This window comes from Alligator mississippiensis, chromosome 8, assembly GCF_030867095.1.
Source record: "Alligator mississippiensis isolate rAllMis1 chromosome 8, rAllMis1, whole genome shotgun sequence".
NCBI classification, from domain to species: domain Eukaryota; kingdom Metazoa; phylum Chordata; order Crocodylia; family Alligatoridae; genus Alligator; species Alligator mississippiensis.
The window spans coordinates 22,786,484-22,803,048 of record NC_081831.1 but is presented as its reverse complement, the minus strand read 5'-3'; the positions used below and the strand labels follow the sequence as shown (position 1 = coordinate 22,803,048).

At 62.0% G+C, this 16,565-nt stretch overlaps 2 protein-coding genes across 2 annotated transcripts; one reads left to right on the top strand and one right to left on the bottom strand.

The window, feature by feature from the left end:
• The first annotated feature begins 8,822 nt into the window (after positions 1-8,822).
• On the top strand, positions 8,823-10,679 carry JUNB (JunB proto-oncogene, AP-1 transcription factor subunit). Its single transcript, XM_019484413.2, has one exon. It carries the CDS (start codon positions 8,836-8,838, stop codon positions 9,970-9,972), a length of 1,137 nt encoding a protein of 378 aa, XP_019339958.2. The 5' UTR covers positions 8,823-8,835; the 3' UTR covers positions 9,973-10,679.
• Positions 10,680-12,231: 1,552 nt separating this feature from the next.
• PRDX2 (peroxiredoxin 2) lies at positions 12,232-16,187 on the bottom strand. The gene is made up of 6 exons (XM_059732279.1): positions 16,080-16,187; positions 15,109-15,223; positions 14,652-14,805; positions 13,937-14,059; positions 13,190-13,320; positions 12,232-12,469 (listed from the first exon to the last, which is right to left on the bottom strand). Exons 2-6 carry the CDS (start codon positions 15,209-15,211, stop codon positions 12,384-12,386), a joined length of 597 nt encoding a protein of 198 aa, XP_059588262.1. The 5' UTR covers positions 15,212-15,223; positions 16,080-16,187; the 3' UTR covers positions 12,232-12,383.
• Positions 16,188-16,565: the final 378 nt, after the last annotated feature.

Below are 16,565 nucleotides of genomic sequence, written 5' to 3'. Positions count from 1 at the left end.
CCCAGGCCACCTGCCTCCGCCTGGCCTGTCCCAGCCGCGGATCCACCCACGTTGAGAACAAGCCGGTTTCAGGGAAGGGAAGTGGCTCCCGGCACTGGGTGAAAGGGCAGGAGAGACCAGGAACCCCCCTCGCTGAAGCCCCCCAACTCCCCCAGCCTGGTGTTGTTGGGATGCAGCTGCCTTGGGGGTTGAACATATCAAAGGTTGGTGATAACCTGCTGGGGGTGGGGGGAAGGAAGCAAAGGATTCTGAGATAGGCAAGCCAAGAAGCAACCCCCTCCCATACCTGTCACCCCACAGGGCACGTCCGGGCCTGGCCTATCATTAGAGGCAATTAAAAGTTATTACCCAGCTGAGCTAACAAGCAGGTAGGAGCTGGGCAGCCCCAGCCACCTCCTGCCATGCTAAGTAGGGATAGGCCTGGTCAAGGCTTGGATGAGAGATGGGGGCAGGAGGGGGCACTAGCAAGAAGCACCCTTCCTATGCCCCTCCTCCCCTCCAGCCCTGGGTGTGAACCGAGGCATCTGGGCCCTTCCCCCACCCTGAGTTGGCAACAGCTCCTGTATTTCCTGTCCCAAGCGCACAGGGCACCTGTTGTTGTCTGGCATTACAGCACCCCTTTCCAGAGCTGGTTGCATCTCCATGCTGGAGGGGAGAGGAGGCAGATGGACAGATGGCAGTGGGGAGGGAATAGGAGGAGGTTCATGTGTGGGGAGCAGAGGGGGTGAATGGAGCTAGCCTGGGGGGTGCACTCCAGAGGTGGCTGCATCTTGAGGCTGGGAAGGACAGATGCAGAGGCTGGGGGAAGAAGGCTGTGTGCACAGACAGACAGAAAGACAGGGGCACACAGAGGTGGGGGAGGCAGCTGGGGCCTGTGGGATGAGGGGGGAACATGGAGCAGCTGCATCTCAGCCCATGACTGGAGAGAGATTTGGACGGATGGGGGAGGTTGGAGATGCAGGGACAGAGATCAGCTGGAAGGAAAGACAGACCATGGGGTGTGTCTGGGGCTGGGCAGACAGAGATGCTCCCCAGAGGCAGCTGCAATTTGGCACCAAGTTCACACAGACATACACGCAGAACCCAGGCATCTGGGACATGCACATACACAGAGCCCAGGTGCCAGGGACACACACACAGGACATGCACATGGAACGGTATCTGGGACACACAGCCCAGACATGACATGTGCACGCACACACACACAGAACCCAGGAACCCAGAGAGAGGGACAGCACTTGGGGAACCCCCAGGCCCAGGCAGTGAGCCCCCCCTCCCCCACTCAGCACAGCTGTGTTCCCAGGGGTCCCCCCCGCACAGCACTGACCCCAGCCGGCAGGAGGAGGCTTCCAGGAAGGCCGGCTGGGCACAACGCCCTGGCTGCTGGGAAGTCTGGGCTGTGACTCACCCACCTCAACCTTCCCCAGCCCAACTGCTCCCCCCCAGAGCCAGCCACATCGCCCAGCCCCCCTCCCCGCCCCCCCCCCCCCCCCCCGCCAGCTGCAGCTGAGCCTGTGCCAGGCCTTTGAAGTGTGGTGCTGGGAGGGGGGGGCCGGGGGGGGGGCCATGGGAGCCAGACCCATGTTTGCTTCCTGAATGTGTGTGTGCATGTGCACGCACATCAGTGGGGGTGTTAGGTTGCATAGATGTACATCATCCTTGCTATTGGGTGTATGCTGACTGGAGGGGGATTGTACACAGTCACTGTGTGTGTGCATGTGTGTTCATGCTGACCCTGTGCGTGTGTGCATGCGTACGTTATGTCCATGCATATCATTTGGGTGTTAGGTTGCATAGATGTGTGTTGTCCTTGTTAGTCCACATACACTCACCCCATGTGTGTACACAGTTGTGTACATGTGCATATGAATGTACTGTCACAGTGTGTGCTTTTAGAGCCACATATACATCACAACATGGATCCCATGTCCTGCGCTGTGTTAGAGCATCTGCTTCTTGTAGCATGTCCATTTCATGCTGTTCACATGACACTGAACACATGTCTGTGTGGCAGACGTCAGGGTGCTTGAGCACACTGACACAGCGTCTGCTGTGTGCATGCTATGGGTGGGGGGCTTATATTGTGGAGATGTGGACTGTGCTGCTATGTGTGCACATTGCAGCCTGTGTTCCGCTCTTAGCCTATGGTGTGCGCATTAGTGTGTATGCTTTGTGTAGCATGTTTTATGTGTGTAGCACATAGCTTTGTGTAGCACTGTTTTATGGGGTACATGCGTGGACTGCATGAACTATTGCGTGTTGGGACGCGTATAGTGTGTGTGTGGGAAGCACCTGGTTCTCTAGATGTGATTGTGGACCAGATGCCTGGGTTCTAAGCCTATTCGGCCAAGCTATAGCACACCTAGCTGTTATGGGCTCATGCACGGACTGTGGTGTTTAGGCCTATGTTGCGGGGTTATGGTGTGTGTATATTTGTACGTGCATGCGTCTCAGACACCTGGGTTGTATGCGTGTCCCAGATGCCTGAGTTGTGTGGTGTGTGTCCTTGTCCCGGGTGCCTGGGTTTCGTGTGTGTATGAGCCGGACGCCTGGACTGTGTGTGTGCTGGACACCTGGGTTCCGTGCGTGCGTGTACGTGCCGTGCGCGTGCATCCCGAGTGCCTGGGGGGGGGGGGGGTGTTCCGGACGCCTGGGTCCCGTGGGTTCCGTGCCTACGGCTGCATCCTCCCTACGGCGACGGTCCGCGCGGGGCGCCCGCATGTTGCGTGCGTGCGTAGCCGGCACATGCGTGCCTTTGCGTGTGGCACTGGGGTGAGGGGGCCAGACGCCGGCGTGCATGTGTCTACGTGAGCACGTACTTGCGCGCTGGAGCCCCGGGGGGGGGTGTCACGTGGGTTGTCGCGTAGTGAAGGGGAGGGAGTACGTGGGCGCCCAAGGCGGGTGGGGGAAGCAACCCCTTCCCCGCGGTCCCTGATTGGCTGAGCTCCCTGCCCTGACGTCGATGCCGAACCTAGTGACTCCCGTTGCTTAACCCTTGCGTGCCCGCGGGCGCCTGCGGGGGGGCGAGGAGCCCCGCCCGACCCGGCCCGGCCGCTTCCGGCTGCCGGGGCCGTGCGTGGACCCCGGCGTCCGAGGGCAGGGTGGTCGCTGTGCCTCTCCCCCCCCCCGTCACCTTGACAGCGGCGGCTTCCTGCGCTGCCCACGTGGCATATTTCCTGCTCACCCACCAAGTTTTGGGTCCACAGGGGAGACGAGTTCGCGGGGGCTCAGCCCGGGACCTGCGCCGACTCCAGACTACGGACCTCCCCATGCCCCCGTGTAGGAGAGAACCCAGGTGTCCAGGCTTTCAGCACCCCCTTTCCCCAAGAACCCAGGCGTCCGGGCTCCCGATCCCCGCCCCGAACCCAAGTGTAGAGCTCCCAGCCCTGCCCAGTGCACCCCAGGCCCGGGGGAAAAGGGGGGCAGGGTGCTACCAGCCCCCACCAGATTCGCTTCCCGCTGCGGTCGGAGTGGCAGGATGCGGCGCTGGGGCCTGGTCCCGCCCCCCCATGCTGGGAAGAGGCGCGGAGCTGACGCAGGCGGGCGTAGCCTACGCGGGCTTAAAGCCGTGCCCAGGCCGGCGGTGGGGGGGAGGCAGGGAGACTCCCCCATTGCCTTCTCCAGCTCTAGGGGGTGCAGGATGGGGGTCACCGCAGCTTGCCCCCCACTCTCCCCAGTCCTCTGTGGTCACCACGGCCCTGTAGTCACCGCCAGGGCGTGAACCCAGGCGTCCCGCCAGGTCGGAGCCTGGGAAATTCCATCGGGAGCCGCCTGCGCTTCCCGGCCCCGGCGGGGTGGCCGCGCCCCACCCCAGAGCCAGCCGCACCCTAGCCCTGGGTGAAGGGCCTGTTACACCCAGCACTGATGTCCCACCCGAGACCCAGCCACACCCCAGGCTGGGCCAGGGGCCCTGTTATACCCAACCCCTGACACCCTCCACTTCCCCCTCCAGCAACAACCTTGTTATACCCAACCCTCAATATCCACCCCAGAGCCAGCTGCATCCTGGCCCTGGGTGAGGGGTCTGTTATACCCAGCCCCAATGTCCCACCCCTGAGCCAGCCACCTTCCAGCCCCAGCAAGGGGTCCCTGTTATACCTAGCCTTGATGTTCTCACTCAGAGCCAGCCACATCCTAGTACTAGTCAAGGAGCCCTGTACCACCAGTGACAGAGGGGCCCCTGTTATACCCAGCCCCTGACACCCTACCCCAGAGCCAGCAGCACTCTAGCCCTGGACGAAGGTCTCTGTTCTACCCAGCCCCAACACCCACCACAGAGCCAGCCACATCCCAGCACTGCCCAGGGAGTCTTGCGGATCCAGGGGCTGGAGCTGGGAAGAGAGTTCCTCAGGCCCCTTTCCAGAACACCTGGGTTCCCTTCTCTGGGGCAAGAGTGGAACCTAGTGCTGGTGGTGAGCTTGGTATGGTGGGGGCATGCTGGGAGTGCAGATGCCTAGGTTCTAGACCCATTATGCCTGACTCGGTGGGGAGGGCGAGGATTCATGCCCCCCATGCACCCCTATCCTGCAGTGGATAGTCCCATAATGCACTGCTATGCCAGAGGTCCCAGCCTCAATGCAGACCCAGCTAGGTTCAGCAGGAGACATGGCATGGGCGGGCGGGCGGGCGGGCGGGCGGGCGGGGGGGGGGGGACCTCCAGGGCCTATGACTCAGCCTGGCGGGGCAAGGAGGCAGAGGCTTCCGGGGCAGGGCAAGGGCCCCAGAAATCCTCAGGCAGGTCTTACATGAAAGGAGCTCTGCATATACCAGTGACATGCCACACACATGCAAGGCCAGGGAAATGGCTGGTGTAGTCTGCATGTGTGTGGCATGCATGGGATACATGCCCCGGATGTGTGTGTAATACATGCACTGCACAGACATTAAATATACCTATGGGACATGCCTGCAATACATGTCCCAGACGTGTGTGTAATAGATGTACTAGACATGGGTGGGCAATACATGCAATACACATGCCTGCGTCATGCATGAGATGTATGTCCTGGACACCCATTCAATACACACATTGCACCTAAGTGCAATACGTGTGTCATACAAGTACTAGACATGGGCAGGCAATACATGCACTGGGCACATGTGCAATGCCTGCAACACACATGCCTTTAGCAGGCATGAAACGCATGTACTGGACGTGATTACACACACCAGCGCCATATGTGCAATGCACATGCTGCACATGCCTGTAGGAGGCACAAACATGTAACACACGTACAAACTACACCAAACCCCCATCTCCGGGCCCTCACTCCCGACCTGCAGCCCCAGCCCGCGTGTCGTGTGTCCCCCCCTCTCCCCCCAACAGCCGGATGCGCCTCAGAAACACCAACGGCTCGAGCCACTTCCTCGCGCCCGGGACACGAGGGGGGAGGGGGTGGAGCCCCGGTCCCCGCCCCCCCCCCGGGTGACTCAGCCGCGGCCCCTCCCGGGGCACCGGGTTCAGCCCGCCCCGCCCCGCCCCCCCCCGGACGTGAGCGGCGCCCCAGGAATGAGCCCGAACCCGCCGGGCCGGAGGCGCCGGAGACTTGGGGATAGGGGCCGGCCGGGTCGGGGGTGCGGGGCACCGGGACTCGGTCAGGCACCCAGGCGTCCGGGCTCCCAGCCCCACCCCCTCCACTGTGAACCCCCCTCCAGACAGGAGGAGAAAGAACCCAGGCGTCCGGGCTCCTACTGCCCCTCCCCCGCCCCCGTTTCAGGGCGGCCCTGGCATGCAGAGAGTTGCTCGGCCTCTGCCTCACCCCAGGGTGGGGGAGGGGAGCTCAGTGGGGAGAGCAGGGCCCTGGGTTGGGGAGGGTGAACAGGACACCTGGGTTTCCAGCCCCAGCCCAGCCCCTCACTGCCCTTCGCGGGTGGGGGGAAGAGAGGCAGCTCTGGACCTTGCTCTCTGCCTCAGTTTTCCCTTTGCTCCTACCAGCTCCCACCCCACCTTCCCCTAGAGAGGTAACTGGGCCTTGACCCGCCCCTTGCCAGGCCCGCACTCCCGCTCCCGGGCTGAGTCACAGGATATTTATAGGGAAGGAGAAGTGTGGAGAGAGGAAAAACTCATGGTCCAAAAGCCCCTAAAATTCAGGTCCCGGGAATGGGGAAGGGCAGGGGACTGTGGATCAGGAGCAAGGGGTATCTGCAGGGCTGGGAGGGGCAGGTGACCCTCACTTCCAAGCCACGGCTCCCTGCCTCCCCACCCAGCCCTGCTGGTGCCCCTCACTCCTGACCCGCAGCCCACCCCCCAGCCCTTTACTCCCAACCTGAAGTTCCCTGCCACCCTGAGCCCATCCAGTGCACTTTAATTCTGACCCGCAGCCCCCCACAGCAGGCTTGGGCCTACAGCCTCTACCAACTGCTCTTTCCCTGGGAAATCCCCATCTGTGACACCTCCCCCCCCCCCACAATGCTCCTTGAGGGCCCAGGCCAGATGTGGCCTTATCATCCTCATTAGCATGGGAGGGAGATGAGCACTGTCTTGGGGGGCAAGCCCCCAGCCCTCTCCAACCCCTCCCAGCCTGCACCCCCTGTGCATGTCATCATATGTCCAGGGATGCCTCTGTGCCTGCATGGCTGTGTGTCCTCGGTGCACTTGCATACGGCCCTGCCTGGGGATCATGTCCGTCTGGCCCTGCAGACGTGTCCGGGCGTGGCGGTGGTGGTGGCTGGCGCCGACATGCCCGGGTGTGGGGGGAGTGGCAGCGCTTTCCACGGCCTTGCACAGGGCAGCCACGCCCAGAGCCTGCGTGCACCAGGGCAGGTGCGTGTCTGGGGGGTGCAAGAGAGGGCACAAGGGAGCAGAGGAGCTTCCAGGTGGATCCCCCCCGAACTCCCCATGCAGATCTCACATGGGAGTAGAATCACTGGGAAAGTGGATCCCCCCTCCCCTGGGTTGGAGCAGGACTCTGCTTGGTGGATCCCATAGATGTGCTGGGTGGATTCCTGCTGCTGGGGGTGGTCTCTGGATCAAATCCCCACCTGGATGACATCCCTGGCAAGGGGATTCCAGTGTAGATCCATGGGCAGAGTGGATTCTCCCAGTGGATCCCCTATTCAGACCAGCTTGGACTAGATCCCCACAGCCTTGAACCCAAGTCCAAGATCCCTGGGGGAGGGTGGGGGCTTCCCCTCCCTGTTGATCAGGATTCCCCTTTCCTGGCGCTTCCCTCCAGGCTCACTCTCATTCTGCTTCACTTCCTGTCCTACAAGCCAGGTGTCCTGGCCCAGGGCAGCTCCACAGAGCCTGCCATGCTCCACCCCAGAGGCAGCTGCATCCAGTGCCAGTCAGGGGGGAGACCAGGGAGGAGACATCAGGGGTGGGATGTGCCCCCTGTTGCCTCCCAGCTGTTCTCAGAGCCCCAGGGCAGACAGGGAAGTCGAGGCACCAGACTGGGAAGTGACTCATTCAGCTCCAGGCCATGACTCAGGGCAGGGCCAGGAAGAGAACCTAGGCATCCTGGCTCCCAGGACCCCCTGCTCCAACCCCATCAGGCCCAGTCCCCTCCCAGAGCTGGGGAGAACCCAGGCATCCATACCCCCAGCCCCACTTCTCCAACTGCACCAGGCTCCAATCACTCCCCTCTCACTTTGGGGGGGCAGCTGGGGCAGGACCCTTCAGGTGTCAACTGGGCTGTGGGTGCAGGGGACCTGGGGCCTATGGAGGCTCTCAGCGGGGTCCCACAGGCCTTCACGCGCATGTGTTCCTGCCTTGCCACATATGTGGTCTCTCTTGGTGTGTTTGCATGGGCATGTGTGTCTGTGCCCTGCTAGCTGCCCATGTGTGTCTTGGTTCTGGGAGGGCAACTCCAAGGGGCAGGTGAACCTATGCCCTGGTTTGGCAGGTGTCTCTTTCCCCATCTGTGTGAGCTGTATGTGTAACAGGTTTTTCTTCATGTTGGTCTGTGTGACTGTATGATCTGCATCTCAGAGTGTGTATGTGGCTGTGTCCATGTGGCTTCATGTGTGCCCATGAGAGTTTCTTCATGTCTCTGTATTCATGTGATCTCCCCAGTATTCCCTGTGTGTGTGTCTCCAGGTATACGTGTGCATATGTGTCCCTTGGCTCCACATGTCTTTGCCTGTCTTAGTGATGTGTGTGTATGTGTGTGCGTCTCTGCCACCCTGGGGTCTGTGTCTGGCGGTGTGTGTGTCTGCAACCATGTGGACTGTGTGTCTGTGTACGAGACTCCATGTGTGTGTCTGTATCTCCATCTGTGTAATGTCAGTGTGCATGTGCATGCATGTGTGTGTCCTGGACGCCAGGGTTATACCTGTGTGTGCATGCCTGGGTGCATGTGTGTGTGTGTTGGACACCTTGGTTCTATGGGTGTGTGTCCCCTAGTTGCCTCTGTATGTGTGTGTATGTGTCCTAGATGCCTGTGTGTGTGTGCACACGTGTGTATGCCAGATGCAGAGGGGTATGTTGTGTAAATGTGTGTGTGTCCCAGATGTGAGTGTGAGGGGGTGTGTTGGATGCCTGGGTTCTCCGGGGGTGCTGCCAGGCAGGACTCCTGGGTTTCATGTGGGGGGGGGAGGGGTGCCCCCTACCCTGCTCTTCCGCATGACCCCCGCCGCGGCCGTGTCCTTGAACCCCGTGTCCCTACGTGGGTCCGCTGCGACCCGTGTGGGAACGTCGGTAGCAGACAACTACCCGCCCCCCCGCGTGGACCTCCCCCCTCTTTTCCCACGCGCCCCACCCACTCGGGAGGGGTGGGACGCTCAGTGGAAGAGGCGGCGGGGGCGTGGCCTCGCTCGAGCCAGCCAATCGAGGCGCGTTTCCGCCGGCCCGGCGCGCGGGGGGAGTATATCAAGCCCCGGCAGCGGTTGCAGCGCATGACACTGACTCGAGTGGTGCCGGGGTGGACACACGGTGGCTGGTGCGCAGTGCCCAGGACCCTTCCTGCGCCCGCATCCTTGCGCCGCTCCCCCGCGAGACCCGGCTGCTACCGGGGAGAGGAGGTGGTGACTGCCTGCAACCTCCGAGGCGTGAGATCTCCAACCCCCCCGCTCTCCTTCCTCCGGGCCTTTCGTACCGGATCCGGCTCGGCCTCGCCCCCGGGCTCCGCGTGCCCCGGGTGGATGTGCACGAAGATGGAGCAGCCCTTCTACCACGACGACTCCTTCCTGACGGGCTATGGCCGGGCCGAGCTGGGCTCCCACGCTGACTACAAGCCGTACCGGGCCCTCAAGGCGCAGCTGCAGCTCCGGGCCGGGGCGGAAGAGGGCGGCGGGGCCTTTTACGCCCCGGCGGGGCTAGGCGAAGCCGGCAGCGCCTCTCTGAAGCTGGCCTCTCCCGAGCTGGAGCGCCTCATCATCCAGAACAGCAACGGCGTGGTTACCACCACCCCCACGCCGCCCGGTCAGTTCTTCTACCCGCGGGGCCCCACGGAGGAGCAGGAAGGCTTCGCCGACGGCTTCGTGAAGGCCCTGGACGATCTGCACAAGCTGAACCACCTGCCGCCGCCCAACGTGTCACTCGGAGCTGCCCCGGCCAGCAGCGCCTATGCCCCGGCCCTGCATCCGGAGCCGGCGCCTGTCTACACGACGCTAACGAGCTACCCGCCGCCCGCTGCCGCTACCGCCTACCCCAGCGCCAACCTCAGCTACCTGCCCCCAGGCTACCCCCGCCCGCAGGGCTTCAAGGAGGAGCCGCAGACGGTCCCCGAGCCACCGGCCCCGGCGCCCGGCAGCCCGCCACTGTCGCCCATCGACATGGAGGACCAGGAGCGCATCAAGGTGGAGCGCAAGCGGCTGCGGAACCGCCTGGCCGCCACCAAGTGCCGCAAGAGGAAGCTGGAGCGCATCGCCCGGCTGGAGGAGAAGGTGAAGAGCCTGAAGGCGGAGAACGCGGGGCTGTCCAGCACGGCCGGCCTGCTCCGCGACCAGGTGGCCCAGCTCAAGCAGAAGGTCCTCACGCACGTGAACAGCGGTTGCCAGCTCCTCCTGGCTGTCAAGATGCAGGCCTTCTAACCCGGGGGGGCTAGGGAAGGGGGCAGGCCCCCCTTGCCCACCTCACCACGAATCCGGAGCTGGTTGAAACCAAGCTTTCCACCCCCACCAACCCCCTTTCTCCCAGCCGGGACTTTATCGCCGGATAAAGTTAGCGCGGGGGGGTGGGGGGGACTTTTCCCGCGGGAGAACGCGGCAGGCACTGGCCCCCGGGCGGCGGTAGGTGGCAGGAGCCAGCGGGCCTCTTTGCATGGCTGGACGGTGCAATATGTTAGGCCTCGATGTTTTTTTCTTTTTTTGTTTTGTTTTTTCCTTGAAGGGGGGGGAGGGGGCTGGACCACGAAGGCTGAAACCCGGAACGGACAGACAGCCCACCCTAGATAACCTCCTCTCCACCTGGACTGACCCCCCTCAGCAATGTGGGGAGCAAAGAGACTGGCTAGGAATGTTGTTTTATCCCCCCCACCCCCTTCTTTTTACCTCTGGATTGGTGTGTGTGTGTGTGTGTGTGTGTCTGTTTGACTGTTTGACTGGGCAGAGTCTTCACCATGTTTTTCCCCCTTTTATGTTTGTTTTAAAAGGAGGGAATGGGGAAAAAAAAGTAATGATAATTATTATTAATAATAACGAGCCCCTTGGGGCTTGTTTTACTGCTTTGTTGTTGTTTGTTTCTTGTTTTTTAATGGACACTTTTATTTAAGTAAAAAGAAACATTTCTTGATATAAAAGGACGTGTTTTGGCTCTGGGGGTCTCTGATTTGGGGGGGCGGGAGCTGGATTATAGGGATGGGGGGGTCGCTTGATGAGGGGAGGGGGTGCTAGGGGGTTCTGGATATGGAGAGGGAGCTACCGGGTTGTGTCTCTGCCTCAGTCAGGCCTGGGCCCCGTGTCTTAGTTTCTCCTTCTGCGGGGAGGGGGTTCCTTCCCCAGTCCAGATGCGGGGTCTCTTCCCCGGCCGTATCCACCGCGCTCCTCCACCCAGCTTGAGCCCATCGCGAGCTAGAAGGGCTGTAAGGAGGGGGGGCTTTCCCCGGTGACGCAGAGGAAGAGGCCCATATATGGTCACGCCCGGGCGTGTGACGTCAGGGCACCCGGCTGCCGGGAACCCCCGCCCACGCTGCCGGGCAGGGGGCGCGGGGCCCGGGGATCGCGTCAATTTCCAGCCCGGGGGGAGTTTCCCGGGGTCAGGCCCGCTTCCGGGAAGTTCCCTGCTCCCCATCCCCTAGGAAGTGGGGGTCCCCCCTGTTAACCCTTTGCCCCAATCCCTCTTGGGGGAGGGGGGGGCAGCTCCGGGGCCCCTGACGCTGCCTGGGTTTGAGGGGCGGAGGAGGGCTCCTGGGGGTTCTACGAAGCCTCCCCAGCAGGCCAGGGGAGGACTGAGTGAGGAGGATAGAGTCGTGGGTAGGGGCAGTTGTGGAGGCCTTGCCCCATCCCAGCCACCCTGGCAGGCTTTTAGTCTGTGGCCTGATGGGAGCAGACAGCTTGACCTTAGAGAGTTAATAGCCCCCTCCCCACACAGCAAGGCAGCACAGCTGCTCCAGGAGGAAACTGAGGCCGAAGGGGCAGGGCCTCGATCCTGGGAAGAAGCTAGGAGCCAGACCCACTCAGCAGCTGGGCATACCAACCCCCCATCCCCCAATACTAGCTGGAGGTGACCCGCCCCCTCTGACAACTGCCTCCAGAGCCAGCAACCAGCCAAATGAGTTGCCCCTCCCTCACTCTCGCCCCGCAACCCGCCCCCGTCCCCGCCCTCAGCTTGGTGCCTGTATATGTGGAGGGGGGTGACTGCACCAGAGACATAAGCCTGGCAGGCTGGAAACCCCCTCCCCCCTATTCTTTAAGTCCTGCCGAGGCCCGGAACCAGCTGCTGAAGCCAAGCCAGCAGCGCCCCCTTGTGGCCTGACAGGGCTCCAGCAACCCCCCTCCCACTTGTCCCCAGCTGTTAACTGTAGGCTCCCCATGGTGTTGGGGGAGGAGGGGGGAAGGGAGGAGACTGGAGGCTCTGCCCCCCCCCCCCAAAACAGACAGCAACCCCTGCTGGCTTAGCCCTGGGCTCCCAGCCCCCTTCCCCCCACAACCAGCAGCAAGCTGGGGGGATAGTCATATCTCCATAGCAACCCCCCCAGCTAAGCCTTGTTCCACGAGGTCATCCCTCCCCAGAACCAGCCACCAGATACCAACACCAAGCTCGCAGTGCCACCTAGTGGACACCCCATCCTTTCCACTACATGCAAACTGTGCCCCCTGACTCCCCAGCCAAACAGTCACAGCCCAGAAAGGTTTTGCCATGAAACACTCACTTTATTCTCATCATTAGCTTCCAACTGTGCAGGGGGGGGGGGGGTAGCTTCAAACCCTGCCCCCTCAAGAAGCTCCCCCCCAGGGAGAAAGAGGCATGGCCAGGTTCAGGCCCATCCCCTTGGCCAGCTGACTCAGGGCTGCTTGGCAAAGTACTCCTTGCTCTCCCTCACTGTGGGCTTGATGGTGTCACCACCTGGCTGCCAGTCTGCAGGGCACACTGTGGGACAGGGGGTGTTAAAAAGACCCAGGAAGGAACCAGGATTTCCCCCCCCCCCCCAAATCCTGAATGCTCCCCTGAGGTCTTAGATAGGGAAACTGAGGCACAGGAAGATAGGGGTGTGCCTCCATTTCCCCACCTGGCTGTGGGCCCAGCTCTAACAGAACTGGGAGATGGGGGGGGAAGGGCTGGTTTCACAGCCAGATGGAGAACCCCCCCCAACTCCTTCTGTGCCTGTTTTCATATGGGGCTGTGGGTCCAAACTTTCCAGTAGAATGTGGGGAAGAGGTAAGGGTTATGCCCATGGCCCAGGGGAAGTGTGTGTGTGGAGGCAGGGGGGGGCAGATGATAGGGGGCAAGGCCGGGCCCATGGCTGCTTGTTAAAACTGAAGCACCCTCCATATCTTCCTATGCCTCAGTTCCCCGCCACACCCTGGGCTCCATTCCTTGCCCCTCCCCTCCATGTTCCTGTAACAGCTGAGCTCGGTGTGGTGAGGAAACTGAGGTACAGGAACTGTGGGGAAGAATGCTAAGGGCTAGGCCCATGGCCAGGCAGGGAAACTGAGGCAGTTGGGAACGTAACCCCAGATATTCCTCTTCAGCTGACCTCACCCTCTCCCCAGGTCTTGGTGTGGGGCAGGGGGATGGGCAGGGATGAGAACCAGTAGCCCTGTGTCCTGTCCCCACCCTCAAGGGGGGTGTGCATGGGGGAAAGCTCACCTTCACCATGCTGGTCAGCATGCTGGAAGGCCTGCACCAGGCGCATGGTCTCATCCACTGAGCGCCCCACTGGCAGGTCATTGATGGTCACTTGCCGCAGCCGCCCCTCTGCATCGATGATGAACAGGCCCCTGGGGGGGGGGGAGAGGGCCAGGAACATCTCTAGCCAAGACCCCATCCCCCAAGCACCTGTTGTGCCCCTGCCTTGCTCACAGGGACATGCGAGTTCACCTGCGTGCGAGGCAGCTGGGGCTATGGGGTAAGGGGCATGTATGTGCAAGGTGGCTAAAGGGTAGTATAAGGAGCTGACTGGTGTGCGAGTAGCTCATGTGTACATAACAGACATGGAAGTGGTGAGCAAAGGACTCACGTGTGTGAGGTAGCTGTGGGGGGGAGAGGTGTGTCAGCCATGCACAAAACAACTGGGGACTGGGGGGGGGGGTGCATGGGCTCATGTGTGTGCGCAAGGGACTCGCACATGAGGCAGCCGAAGGTGGGGGTGTATTTGGGCTCACGTGCATGTAAAGCAGCTGGAGGGGACATGCAAGGGGCTAGCACATGCGCAAGAAGCTTAAAGGGGCTCATGCATGTACAACCACTGGGGGGCAGTGCAAGGGGCTGGCATGCATGCAAGGCTCCTGGGAGGGAAGGAGGGAGGGGGGTGGGGGTTGCACTCCCTTGAAGATGGGTCAGTTGGTGCTGGGGGGGTGCAGCTGAGTCTGTCCCCCAGGGGTCAGAGGTTACTACCTGTAGGCGATACCCTCATCCTCCTTGAGGACACCATAGTCACAGGCGATGGTGCGGGTCAAGTCCGACAGCAGCGGGATGGCCATGGTCCCCAGGCCCCCTTCCCTTCGTGACAGCTGTGTCCTGGGGGAGGGGGCAGGTTGGGAGGGGGGCACTAGGCTTTGCCCCCAGCCCAGCTCCAGGCAGATAAGGGGGCCCTGCCTGCACTAGCAAGGGCCGATAAGGGCTGGGCTGCCCTGATAACACCCGCAGGTTCACCCCTACAACAGTTGCTGGGCACTGACCCCATCTGCTTGCTTCCTTGGGGGGTCCTGGACCCCCAGCTCTAGCCTAAATTGGGGTTCCTTAGAAGGGGGGAGCACCCCCTCACACAGGTCCTGAGCCTGCCTACTCCCACCCTAGTTGCCCTCCCTCCCACAGGATAGGGAACCCCACAACTTCCATATCAGAGACCCCCCCCAGTCCCCTCCCCCCTGATTTGTACCCCCTTGAAGGAGACAGCCCCCCACCCCCTCCCCCAGGCATTGAACCCCCTGTTCTTGCCCCAGCCACCCTCCCAGGACACAGAAACCTCCCAGGTCTGGCCTAGATTGGGGTCCCCTGGAAAGAGGTCCCCCCCCCTCAAAGCCTCCCACTGTCACCCCAGTCCTCCCTTCCTGCCAAGATCAGGTCCCCCTGGAAAGGGGGGAGCACCCCAACCCCCACCAGCCCATACCAGGCCAGGTGGGAAAAATGGGAATCCACAGAGACAGCCAGGAGCTCGCACTGCAGCTGCCGGAAGGCGCCAGCCCGGTCTGAAAAGGCCACAAGCTCCGTGGGGCAGACGAAGGTGAAGTCCAGAGGGTAGAAGAACAGCACCAGGTACTTCCCTGGGGGAGTAGGGGTGGGGACAGGGGTCATGGTGCATGCTAGCCCTTTAACAGTGGGATCTACAGACCCTTCCCCCTCACCTAGGCCAAGGGATAGGGGGGAGGAGGGGGAATCTAAGCCTCCCTCTTATTGTGCTAGCTCCAGCTGAGCCCTGGCAACTCAGGTCACCCAATGCCCCCCAGTGGCTCAGAGGCCCCATAGCACAGCACTGACTGGATGGGGGGGCTCCCAGGAGCCCCAGCAGGGGGCATTGTGGAGCTGTGTCCCCCATGCACAGCTCATCCCCCCCCTGCTCAACACACCTTTATAGTCGTCCAGGGAGATCTCCTTGAAGACACCATCTACCACAGCTGTGCCCTGGAAGTGAGGGGCCGGCTGCCCAATGCGGGCTTTTCCTGAGGCCATGTCCTGGGAGGGCTGGGTGTGGGGAGGGGCCAAGGGTCAGTGCAGGTTGGATCCCCACCACACACACTGCTGCAATGAGTTCTGCCTGGTCTCTACCCCCAGCAAGGCAACAGCTGAAAGCCCTCATCACCCCCCATACCCTCCTGAGGCCCTACCCCCCACTGCTGTAATGAGTTCTGCCCAGCCTCTGCACCCAACAAAGGGGGCTCAGGGCTTGGGTGTGAGGGGCTAGAAGCCAGACCAGAACACTCCAGTAAGTGGTAAGGCTGAGATAATCCCGGTTAGAGCAGACAGCAGATGGATTCCCCCCACTACCCTGTGTGCAACCCTATTGCACCCGTATTAGTGGCCAAGACACCAGACTGGCTGGAAACCCCTGACTGACACCCCACCCCACCCCGCCCCGCCCCGCCCATGCCCAGGGAGTCCCAGAAGGAGAAGGGGACTGTAGGGATTTGTATGAGTGTTGGAGGAGGGTCCTCATTCAAAGGCTACTTTGCACAAGCGGAAGAAGCCTCTTAAGGCAATGCACGCCGCCCCCCCCAGCACAAAGGGACAGACAGACGGACAATGGAATAGTCCCGCAGAGCTGAGCGGACACGCACAAAGGCGCGTGGGGGCAAACAGAGGGCAAAGCAGCCCCGCAGCTTAGGGCGGGGGGGAGCTTAGAGGGCTCAGCCGTGGGAGATGCATTTGATAAAAAGTTCCCAAGCGTGTGCAAGAGCCCCCCCACAGACGTGACCCCCCCCCCCGCATGCGTGTAACCAATGCAATGCGAAACCAACCCCCCCCCCCCGTACACTTCAGGGGGGAGAGGGCGCCCCGCGCGTGCACGCAACCCCCGCCAGGCAATTGCACGCACGCCCACCTTTGCACAAGAAGTTGCAGGCGCACGCAGCTAACACCCAGGATCTGCAGCACGAGGCAGCGCGCGCGCGTCTTATCCTGGCCCCACCCCCTCCCACGCTAGTCGGATGGGCTGGTCCATTCCCCCAGGGCGGGGGGAGGGTCTGGGCTGGTCCATTCCCCCCCGAGCTGGCGGTGGTGAGGAGCCCGGGCAATTCAAAGCGCTACGGCCGGGCGGTGGGGGAAGGGAACAGAGCCTCAGTCTCCCCTCCCCCGCCCGAGCAATGGGCGATATGTGCAGGGGGAATCCGGGGGTTCTCCCTCCCATTGAGGTGGGGGCTACGACAAACCCTTGCTCTCCCGCCACGCTCCTGGCTCAGGCGTCCGGGATCATCCGCCAACCACCCGCTCCCCATCACAGCCCAGTCTGGGGAGGGGTCCCACTCTAAAACCACGAGCCCCTCCTCCCCGCAGAGAACCCAGGAGTCCGGGCTCCCCAACCCCGCTC